Raw genomic sequence first — 12,329 nt, forward strand, 5'->3', positions numbered from 1 at the left:
GCCAGAGTCCAAGAAGGTATTTACAGGGCCCCCATTTACCACCCGACTTACGTAAAAACAGGACCCTAGCTCTTCCATGTAAAGACGGACTTGGGTAAGTAGCTGACGTCCATTGGTTTGTTGCTGCTTTTCTTGTGGGGACAGAATCTAGCTATGTGTCCTCACTCGCTACAGTCAGGGGTCTGGGGTCCCTTTGAGGGGATGGGCTCTGGTATAGTGATACAGAATCTTGGTGGGTCAGGTATCCGTTTGGTGGGTTTCTTTTTGTTTTTTTCTGGTCCTGCCATGAAAAGCGGTGGTTTGTCGGTTTCCCAGGGAAGGGATCTAGAAAGTGGTTGCCATATCCACGGCCTGCTCTCCAATGAGGTGAGCGTGTTTTCTCAACCAGCCATGATTTCCTCTTTGGTGTTTTCCTGTGGTTTGAAGAGAAAAGAATAGCCAAAATGAATTGCAGAATCTCAGAAGAGGTTTTTCAAGTTGGCACGTTTAATCACCCTGTTGACAAAGCATTATCTGTTCTTCCATCAGATGTGTAAATAAAAGCAGTGTAATAATGATGAGGGTTTTTAAACTTTCATCTTTCTTGGGAAAATCCTCTCCAACTAGAAAGCATCCCTCAAAGAAACAAGTCATATCAAGAATGACTGGTGTGTGTGTTGATGGATGATGGGTGGGGGGTAAGTGGTGGGTGGATGGATGACGGTTGGGGAGGGGTGTGTCAGGAGTGTTGTTGCTTGCAAGAAAAGCATCCAGCGCAGACATGGATGTCATTGGGCACACCACACAAGATGCAGAGACCGGGGTTGCCTGAAATGCAGCACCTGTTTGGGCTCAATTACATTTTCTGTATTGTGGAAAAAGAGTCCAGGACTTCCAGTGTACATACAGCCAACACATGAAGAGGAGAAACTGGAGGAGCTGTCCCCAGATGCCTCAGAGGTGGAGCAAGAGGAACCCAGACAATGCTAAAGAGACAAAACAACCCCAGAGCCTCCTTTCCAACTCATGCACTAGAGGTTTGACCTCCCAGTCGCTCTCAGTTCATGGTTAGGTAATTCTCTCGAGGTAATCTGGTATCAGGCACTTACCTTTGGGTACAGCTTTCGGCGCTGTCACCTCTTAGCCAGACGAACCTTTTCTGCCCTAAGCAGGCTTCCGGCAAGGGCCACTGAGCAGCGCAACCCATCCATGTCATCTCGAACCTGAGGTCCTGAGAAGCCAATCTTTGAGCTGAAATCGATTTAGAAGCCAGCTTCAAATAGGCTTTGACTTCAAAATCAGATACTTGTTCAAAAATAGCCTTTCAAACCTCACATATCAGAGACTAGGAAGCTCCCCCTTAAGGAGCACATCTCCAAGGGCTCCAGGTCTTTCCTATCCCCAAGAAGGTTGGGGACAAATTCACTAGCCCACCACCACAACCTCCTGCCCCTTGTGAATATCTAGAGTGCTAGCATGACCCTGCCAACCACAGGTAGGGGGATGACCCTTGAGAGGATTATTGGGTAGACCCCCAGGATGATCCTAATATGGCTCCTTTATTAAGTCCTCCCCACCAGATGATACGTTTCCCTACCATGCAGAAAGTAGCATAGCACCACAAGTTGAAACTCTGTGGTAGAAGTGGATGTGATCATTATTTAATCAATGCCTTCTCTAGGACTAAAATATCAGTCCAATTCCTCTTCATTCTCAGAAGAAGAATGGTAAAGACCTGTGCAGACCCCAAGAAGGGTAGGATTGTCACTTCTTCAGTTGGGAAGATGGAAGCACAGACAATCCAGTTTGAATCAGAGGTCAGTTCCTGTCTGACTCACTGGTTGTGTGCAGCCAATAAATAGGGCCTCAGCTCAGGTGACTAAGGATGCTCCTCCTCCAGACATGAGTGAGAAGATCGATGTGGCTTGGGAAGCAAGAGGCTTGGTTTGGCCACACAGTGGAGGATTGCCAGGTCAGTCGGACTGCTCTCCAGGTATGATTGCCATTACTGGGACGCGATGGCGGAGCTAGTTAAACACCTTCCTGAAGAGAGCCGCAAGAGGGAGCAAGAGCTATTTGGGTAATGGAAGTTGATATTGAATGCAAAAATCAAGTGTGCTATCGACTCTGCTGAGACAGCCTTGAGAGATACTAGCATCCTTTTAAGGCACCAATGCTTGTCTCAAAGGCTCTGATTTTTAGGCTGTAGGTGCAACATCTGATCAGTGTCCCGTTTGATGGGGAAGCATTTGTTAGCTCCTCTTTTCAAAGTGATGCAGAAAAGATAAAAAATGGGCACAAACTGCGGAGGCCATTGTCGCACTGCAGATCTCAGCACCTAGGTCTGCTTTCTGGAAACAGCCAGAGAGGAGATTCCAAGTCACCTGCTCCCACTCAGAAGGAATGTTATCACCAGCAGCAGAACTTTCAGGATACTCGGGCACCCAAGTCCTTCAGCAGGTGGTGGATTCTGTTGCAACAGTCGAGGCAGTGTTTGGCTTGGACACACAAAGCACGCTTCTGCCTCCAATCAGTGACTTGTATGTAACCTCTGCCCCCTCCCCGATCTCACAGCACTTGTTGGGTGAAGGCTGAGATGCTTCCTTCTAGAATGGGCAGAGAAATCCTCCACCAGATGGGTGCTTTTGGTGATTCAGCAGGGGAACTGCCTAGAATTCCACATTGTCGCTAAACACATCACCTTGACGCCATGTACACAGTCACACACATATGCGACTGTTACAGGAAAAGTACAGGACCTTTTTAACAAAGGAGACGCCAAGCTGGTTCCTCCTCAGTAGCGTATCCATGAGTTGATTCCCTGTACTTCCTGATCCTCATAAAGGATGGAACTCTGAGGCCTATTCTTGAACACATGCCCCTGAACCAGTATATCTGGTTGGAGAATGTTCAAATGAGCCCCTGAAAGATGTCATCTCATTGCACTATATGGTGGCCTACATGGGGCCCTTATCTCAGACGCCTATTTCCGCATCCTCATACATGTGGCACATCACCGCATCTTGGCTTTGAGGTAAGTGAACACCACAACCAATTCAACGTTTTACCTTTCAGGGTCACTACAACCCCAGTAGTGTTTACCAGATGTCTAGCTGTGCACCTGCTCACACGCCATTCAATTCTTTCATTACCTAGATGATAGGCTGATAGAGTGGCAGCAAGGAGCAATGCCTAGCTCACACTCGGACAGAGAAATTATCCCAGCTCAGTTAGTAATGTATCTGAGAAAAACAGGATTCAAACTTGGGGGACATACGAGAATAACTTTATCAAGCATTCTTCAGTTTGTCATCTTGCAACATACTGTATATTGAGATTTTGAAAATAAATCCAACAGGAAGTAAAGCACTGCGTACCTCCCCAAGGCCCTTAGCCAGTCTTATTGCCAAGCTAGTGTCACCACCCATAGTGTTGGTACAAAGCTGCAATTTCTTCTAATGTTCTGCTCAAAACAAAGCTGCTGAAATTAGAGGTCCTATCATATCTACAGGGATGTCTTCATGCAAGTTTCTGTCCCTTGTCACTCTGCTGCACAGTATACCCCTAGACCCTCTGCTCCTTGAAGGTGGCTGTGTGCAGTGGCTGTGATCAACATGGGTGGATGGGCAGATGTCTTTAAGACTATATTGGCAACACTTCTGACAGCCCTCCTGGCTGCCACCTGACCTAGTCTGTGTCACCTGCTTTCCAAGAATTTGGAAAATTATGTTCAAGGTGTGTTCAGTTAATTGACACTGCTCCTTATGGAATTAATACAAGTAGAGTGGTTGTATTGAATTAATTTAGTTTTGGGAAATGCACTTGGATGCCAACATTCAAAGTTGTGGCTTCTAATAGTCCAGTGGATCCCCAAAGGTTCACAGTGGTAAGAGTAGATAATACCTTACTCTCAATTTGTGGTAGTGTGGGGGAGCAGTAAGACTTTATCAGAGGGTAGTGTTAAGCATTTATTGTACACGCTCAGCCAAGAAATGTTTTCACTCACTCAGTCTGAACTCTGACCAATTGTTTTGTTTACAAATATTTCTTTGTTGTATTTTATTTTTAGAACCAAGTCGGTCTTGGTGCAGGTAAGTAAAATAGTACTTTTATGGTATTCCAGTTGAATGAAGTTACAGGTAGGTCAAATGTTCAGAAACAGTTGAAATTACTTTTCAGTTACTTTGCAATTACTTTGTGATTACTTTTTAGAGTACTTTTCAGATTACTTTTTCTAGGGAGTAAGTCAGTTTTAGTTAAAACACAGTTTCTTGGGTTTTCATCCAATCTCCAACTCCATATTTGGAACGTTTTCCACAGAAAAGCAGTCAATGCAATCCTATGGGAGGAAATTAAGTTATCAGTTTAAAGGTAAGTATTTGGTTGTGGGTGTTGGGTTTCTAGGGTTAGAACCAGGGATCCCCCAGGGTCAAAGATGCACTCAAAGAGCACCCTCAGCGGCATTAGGGCAGCTGGGTGCAAAGTGCTGAGGCCCAATCTTCTGCAATGGTGGATAGGGGGCCTCCTGATGGTGGCTGCTCACGGGCACTCCATTTGGATGTGGGAGCAAAGCTCCTAGGGTTTAGCGAAGGACGGGTCCAAGTGAGCACTCAATGCACCCACAGCGGCACAGGGGCTGCCGGGTGCAAGGTGCTGGATCAATGTTGGGAGCCCTCTTGGTTACAATGGGGAAGCTCCTGTCGGAGCAAATACTGCAGGCTCGGGCACGAAGATCTTTTGGAGGCACCACCTGTTGGAGAGATAAGTTAGGATGTCGTGGGATGCCAGGACACAGTTGGTTGTGCAGGGGTGTTTTTTGGTATCTGGCTTTCCTTACCTGTCGCTGTTGGGGCGGGGATCCTCCAGATAGGGGCTCCATGCGCCCCAGGAGACTTAAGGTAGGTCAGGGCTTACCAGATCCCAGGTCAGGATAGACGGGGAGACCTCCTCGTGGTGTTGGGCCACTCTAACTCGGGCCGTTGGTGTTGGGTGCAGAGTGGTGCAGACTCTGGTTTAGCTGGAGCCAGAGTCTGTTGGTGAGCAATCCGGTGCTCACAGGAGACAAAGTCTTGTTAGGGAAGGCAGGGCATGTCTTCCGGGTTCAGGGGCGCTGCTGACTGCAGAACACACCAGGGTTCCGCTGGAGCAGGTTGAGGTCAGGACAGGCCGGTAGGACTGGGGCCAAGTCAGTTGTTGTCCTCTTCTTCCTTCAACATGGCTCTTCGGTTCTTCTTATTTATTTCTTCTTGTCTGAGGAGGCAAGGTTTGGGGTTGCCTCTAAATACTAAATTAAGGGGTACAGGCTTGGACCAATGGGTCTCTTCCTTGGGGTGGGTACACCCCCTATTATGCCAGCCTCCAGTGGGAGGGGACACATAAGCCTCACTCTGGTTGGCTGGGTCTCCCCTCTCCAAGATGGTGGGGACTGAGGATTGCGCTTCGTCTCACCTCAGGGGTGGTGTTGGCAAAGGTGGGCACACCTCTCCTCCTTTCTTGGTTTTCCTGCCGATTCTCCTGTCCAAAGTGGGGGTCTGAACCAGTCGGGGTCAGTTGCTGGGAGTAGCAAATGGCTGGGTCAGCTCACAAAGGCGGCAAGCCTTTGAAGCTTCCCCTTTGTGGACTCTGCCCATTCTGAGGGAGGAGGCTTGTCACCTCTGCGCAGGATGTGCTTTGTTTCAGGACCCCGAGAGCAGGACGCTGTCGACCCAGGGGTCCAGAAACATGTCTGGGAGTGGTAGCTGGCGAGCAGCCAGTCAGCCAGGAAACTAGTGTCATGTCGTTTTTCAGGGGGCATCTCTAAGATGCCCTCTGAGTGCATTTTGCATTAAATACCACACTGGCATCAGTGTGGTTTCAATGTTCTGAGAAGTTTGATATCAAACTTCCCAGTTTTCAGTAAAGCCATTATAGTGCTGTGGAGTTCATAACAACAAACTCCCAGAACATATTTTCTTTATTGCTTTACTTGCATTTACAATGTCTAAGACTGGACTTTGACACTGCATGGGGTACAGGGCTCATGCACCTGTACTCTCACCAGTGGCATAGTGCACCCAGCTAGAGGGGTGGCTGACACAGGGAAGTGTGCCATGTCAACTCTTCAATTTGTTGTGCACCAAAACATGCAGCCTGCAATTGGGGTGTGGGGGGGGGGGTCTGTGTGTGGGTGTGTCTGTGTGTGAGTCAGGTTACAGGGCCTCTAAGGGTGGCACAATATGTGCTGCCCCCCTTAGAGGCCTTCCCTGGTCACAGGTCCCTTGGTACCCATGGTACCTTTTACAAGGGACTTACGTGTGGCCAGGGAATTGCCAAGTGGGTGTACAACAGTACAGTTTTAGGGAAAGACACACACAGGTGAGCTGGCTCACTGGGCAACTATGGAGAGTTCAGGAGAGAGATTTTTGTTGAGGCAAAGGAGGAATGCTCCGACCTGCAGGTCAAAGGGCTTCTTTTGGATGAGGAGGATGTTCCGGCTTCTGAAGAGGCAAAGGGTGATGTTTATTAGCTGCTGACCTTGAGGAAACATCCTCCTATTCAGTAGAGGTCCAGCCGTTGGCTCCAGAGAACAATATCAATACAATGCCAAGAGACAGTCTGTCTACAATGCCTCCAATTAAAGGCGGAATTGGGACAGCTTTGTTCGCCATTACCTCCTTAATGGATGTTAGTGAACTAAAAGCATTACCTGGAGAAGAAATCTACCTCTTTTTATTGAAAATATGTCTTTGTAAAGGGTCATGGTGTGGATTTTCAAGTCAGAAAGGAAACTAGTATGATACTGTCTTAAAAAAGTATTTTGCACTCCAGTGAAATCTTACTACGATTGGATGACAATACTGCCTGCTATGGGATCTGTCCACACCATACCACTGTAAAAAGGCTTTTACTTTGCAAAAGATACCATTTACTTATTTTTAACAATAGTGTTGCAGCTTGAAACCTTTTTGATTCATATATGACCCTCGCAGCTCACCAAAACTATTGTTAAAAACAAGTTACAGTGTTCTTATTGTTTTCATCTTAATGAGTATTAAGTGAGAGAGCACGTTGGAGAAGGAAAATGTACTGAGGTATCATTTTAGCTCTCCAACATGGTGTCTTATTTGAATTAATAAACAACTAGTCTTCCTACTAGTTGCAACAAGAGCACCGTGGGAAATTGATTGCATTCTTACTCTGCATATGCTGTCAGAATGAATTGCTTCTGAGCCATAGGTGTTTTCTATTTAATTCCGATTGGATTTGTTCAAAAAGTAAATATTTGTATAAATAACCTTGTTTTTTTTTTCTGAAATCATTTTTTATAATATTTCTTTAAGGTGTGCTCTTACCACCCACACATTGTTGGAGTTATAATGTTTAAAGTTGAAAAAATTCTGTGTTCATGATATTTTTACTAAGATGAATCATTATATGCTGACATTGTTCTCTATTTATTGGACCTGGAACGGTCAAATCCAAGAATATTGGACATTTTAAAGAGTTTCGGGAGATAAACTCTGGTGTGTATAAATTGGCATAAATCTGTGGCCTCCCCCCCCCAACCCTCTGTGGGAGCATCTGAGAGAATGGGGGTTCATTGCATTTGACCAATGAAGGTTTTCTCTTTTTAGTGATCCAGGTTGTGAAGAATCTGAATGCCTTTATTAGCAATGCCTGGGTGAGGTATTAGACGTGCAAAAAGCTGACATGAAATTTTGGAAGAAAATCCTTTTGTTGTTTATGCTAAAGGCAGCCGTCTTTAAAATGATTATACTGCCTAAATTCTTGCGTTACAAAACATGCCTTGTGTACTTCCAGATATTTTCTTCAGGAAAGTAGACTGGGTCAAATGACTGATACTTTGGGACAAATGGTACCCTTGAATAGCTTTATAAACAATGACAACATGTCCATTATAGGGAAATTTGGCCTATTTGAGCTCAAGATATACTTTTGGGCATCTCAGTTGCACATAATTCATGACTGAGCATTTGCTGACCAACATGAGCCATTCCTGAAGGCAGTCGGGGGGGGGGGGGGGGGGGGGGGGCGTATGACGAACAAGCGCCCCTGGTGAAGGCTGTCATTCAAATATGGAGAAATGCCCTGGGTTGTGGGGCATGTTCACTTTGATGGCTCCCTTCTGGGACCTGGACATTGTGAGAGATTTGACAAAGCTGCAGACGTTTCGTAAATGAGGCTTGCTTGGTATATCAAAGTACGGAGATGTATGGGGCTGACAAGGCCTAAGCTCCTTTGCACATTTTCAGGCACACTATGGTCTGTCCACCACACAGCAATTCCACTAACCCCAATTTAAACATGCTAGGTCCAAATATGAGGCCTATTTGGACCTGCTAGAGGATGAGTCACCATTGGCAAATACAATCCTGGTGGCACCCTTACATATAAGACACTAATAATCAATAGAGAGGAGATGTTGGCTGCCTTCAGACAACAATAAGAAAAATACCTAAGGGTCCTGGATAATAAGGACGGACAGAGTCTTCCATATACCAGAAGGAGGCCGCCATTAGGGCAGGTTTCTGTCTAGTACAACCTAAAATCCTAAATTTTTCACAAAAGCAAGACTATAAGATTAGACGGATTACTGATGACATATATTTGCAGAGCTCTGTCGGGGGGGGGGGGGTAGGTTCTCTGAGGAACACCTTGTGGGAGTAGCCATGGGTAAGGCTGTTTTGGAAAGAGGTAATGGGGTGCTGTTCGAGAGTGCGGCAGACTGAGATAGAGAGGACACCCCTGGTAGCACTCCTGGGGATATAGAGGCAACAGATACTGTCTTACTATGATCTCCTATTCTGTAATGCTGCCCTGATGGTGGCAAATGGTACATTGTTAAACTGTGAAGCCGTGAGATTACTAATGAGGGTGGGCAGATGAACCCAAAACATAGGCTGGTGCATGCTGCTTTAGGAGTGAAATTCCAATGTCTGGGATTTCCCAAAGAAGTTTAACCTGATCTGAGGCCAGTGTTGAGAGTACAGAGAGATGATCTCTTATTAACCAGGGGCTTCAAGTGTGCCGGAGGGAATGGAAGTACAAATGGGGATCTGAGATGATGGGAATGTACATGGGAAATGCTGGATGAACCACCACTGTAGGCTTAAATGGAGATTCCTTGCCGCCAACTAAGAGACTGACTCGCCTTGCCAAACTCTGTGCCCATCCGTCAGTAACAGATGATGCTATGTACCTAGTGTATTCCATAATAGCTGATAGTTTCAACAGTTTATATATTGAATATATAATCTCAATAAATAGAATTAAAAAAATTGTTTACTAAAATTATAAGTAGATTTATCTTTTATGCTTCTGATGAGTGATATTACTGTCTGTTTTTGTCCACGAACACTTTGAGAGTTCTGTTGTAAATGAGGTTTGTGTGAAATGGCAACAGTCAGCATTTAGTGTTTATGCAATGGCCTGAAAATATATATTTTTTTTGTCTTTAGGCCAATCCACCTTGTTTGCTGTCCACCATTCAGTACATTAATAGTTTTTATGCCAACCGACTTAGTGGAGAAGAATCCTATTGGTGGATGCAGTTCACAGCAGCAGTGGAGTTCATCAAAACCATTGACGATCGCAAGTAACACTCGAGCTTCTCCAGCTACTGGTGGACTGTCGTAAAAAATGGAGGAGGCACAATCAGCCACTGCGGGGGGAGGTCAAAAGCAGAGATGTTTCAGTGTATATTAATGTACATAGTCAAGGCATTTTAAAAGAAATCTTTACTAAACTAAATATGTTTAACTAACAGATGTGGCATTTCTGCTTTTTTTTCTGGTTAGAAGTTGAGAGCCCAAAAAGGGACCACATTTTTCAGGTATTTTTAGAAGCCAAAAACTTTGTAGGAATGAAAATATCCTATTTCTTCACAATCACATCCTACTATTCTTCATTTTTATGTAAATAAAAACTAGGTCAGCCACATTAAGACTCTTTGGAGTGGTTTCTTACGAACGCTATTACAGTCTTTGGCAAACGATTGTAGCAGCCTCCTACCCTCTTCCCCAAGCGCTGATCTCCAAGTACACAAAATCCAAAAATTGGATTATTTGGTTATAGTTCAATCTAATTGTGCCCATTTGTTTTGAGCACATTGGCAAAATATGAGAGCAAGCTGCTTTCATCTATGGCTTGTTTCCCAGTGTCGATTAGGTGTGCAGCTAACTGTAATGTACCTAAATATTTATTAACATTTAGTATTTAAGTAACATATATGAAACATTTGAAACTGGAATTTTTTATGTTCAATGGAAATCTGAAATTGTGTGATATGGCATTGCAGCATTCTGGATTAAGGCACTTTCTGGGAAAATTTAAGAACTCTAAAATGATGAAATGGCATTGGCATAAAAAGGAACCTTTTTCCTTGTACGTTGTTTACAAATCTAATTTGTAAACTGGATTCAAAATTTGAAACCCGTTACCAGTCTGAAATTGTATCATGAATGTTAATCCATGCAATTAACAATGCTTAATTGAATTTTTATTTTTAACAAGCTTTTCTTCTCTGCTTTTAACAGTACTGTGGGTCAACACTGCAAACAAAATTTCAGAAAACACTGCTTTTGTAACATGTTTCTTTGGCACTACTTTAATCGCCGTGGCGAGTAGAGCCTTATTGTGTAAAGCACATCTGAAGAACAAAAGAACTACTGTCAACTTCTGTATGATCTCTAGAACATTAACAGTTTTACTTAGTTCCAGTAACAACATTTTATTTTAGATGTATGTTTTAATTTTCATCTGCATACAGGGGTTGCTGTTGTGGTATACAATACCATTCAAGATTGAAGAATTTGTAAATCATGGTTCTTTCTCCCTAGTTTTCTTCTGCTTCCTACCTGGTAATATACGTGGATTTAGATTCCAGTTTGTGAGACTAGGGTAGTTGTGCTATTTTTTTTTTTTACATAAGTGGCCCTTCATCATCTTAGTAGTCAAATGGATTGCACAGGATATTCAGTAGATTTGACTACAAGCAGCTTTTGAAGACAACAAGCTATAGATGGACTATTGTAATCTTAAATTACTACAGAGTTGGGTAAATATTTGTAATCTTCAGACTTGAACATAAAGCATATAACAAAATATATTAGTTTTAACTGCTATCAGTATACATTCAATTACCAGATGTAATTCTTACTAGGAGGTAAATTTGCGAAACAACATTGGAATAGTTGCTCCAAATACTTTTCACAATATTATTGGTAAATGCCAACACAGTATAGTTTTCCAAAGAAACCTTTAGCTGGATATTAAATATCACATGCGTCATGAGACACCTAAAAAGTTATTTTTACTACAATGTTTAGTTGAAGCAAATGTTTGTGCTAAAAGTGAAATCCATTGAGGAATAAATTGGTTTAAGACTTTTTTTTCTTTTAGTCATTGAAAATTCCAAACGATAAAACTATGCAGAAGCAGTGTTTTTTGTTAGATACTTGTGCCCAGGGATCAAAAAAGGGAAATCCACGGATTTGAATCTATCTGTAATTCCAGAAGGTATTTAATGACTACTGTACTGAGCGTACTGTAGGGGAACTAGTTTTATGATACAACTGATCATAATTTAAATGTTTATGTATATTTTTTGTAAGTCTTTAAACATGGTCTTCCTATTCTCAGTCGTAAACAAAATAAAAAGCTCACAGGGATGGATTGCATCACGTCCAATGTGCACTTTTCTTTGTTTCATCGATTAATATGGTTATGTTGAAAATGAATAATGGTCACAAATGTCTATAACTGCAGGATTGTGCAAATTGTTTCACTGTAAAATATGATTTTAAAACAAATTGTAATTGTGACTGTGTAGAGTTGAATTCTCATTTATTTGATGCATTAATTTGGTGGTAGGTTAAGGAAAAGGCTGCACTCTGTAGCAATTGGAAAAGTGCAGTTGCTCTTAACTGTTTTCTGCCTTTTTCAAGAAATCAGAGGGATGTACAAAGTGATCCTATTTAGCGTTGTTACATTTGCAATAATAATAGAGTAACTTTTGGTACAACCATTTCTTTATCAAGGCAATCAGTAGTACAAACAAAGCTGCAACCAACTTCATCGTTATTGGAGACTCAATCTTATCCCAATATCCAATTGGTCGCGCATCTAGTATGCCACTCAAATGTATCTTGTCTGATGGGGCGCAACGTTTGGCTGGTCTGCCTGCAAACTGCCGATCTGACTGATCACTACTGAACAGCAGTTTGTTGATTGTGTTTTCAATAAATGATCCAACGCTACTTAACTTCTGGAGTCCTCATGAAGAAAGTAAATGGAATACCTGTGGGTCGCTTTTGAAAATAATACAGGGTAGATAGTGTATCCGACATTTT

The 12,329-nt window shown here is 43.2% G+C and overlaps 1 protein-coding gene across 18 annotated transcripts in view; it reads left to right on the forward strand.

Annotated features, from left to right (window-relative positions):
- GAPVD1 (GTPase activating protein and VPS9 domains 1) overlaps positions 1-11,657 on the forward strand; it is a 486,206-nt gene extending 474,549 nt beyond the window's left edge. For all 18 annotated transcript variants that reach the window (XM_085613786.1, XM_085613788.1, XM_085613789.1 and 15 more), the window contains one exon: positions 9,438-11,657. In XM_085613786.1, the coding sequence (XP_085469912.1) occupies positions 9,438-9,578 (141 nt within the window). In that variant the 3' untranslated portion in view covers positions 9,579-11,657. The remainder of the gene's footprint in view (positions 1-9,437) is intronic.
- Positions 11,658-12,329: the final 672 nt, after the last annotated feature.

The sequence above is a fragment of the Triturus cristatus genome, chromosome 1_2, assembly GCF_964204655.1.
Source record: "Triturus cristatus chromosome 1_2, aTriCri1.1, whole genome shotgun sequence".
Lineage (NCBI taxonomy): Eukaryota > Metazoa > Chordata > Amphibia > Caudata > Salamandridae > Triturus > Triturus cristatus.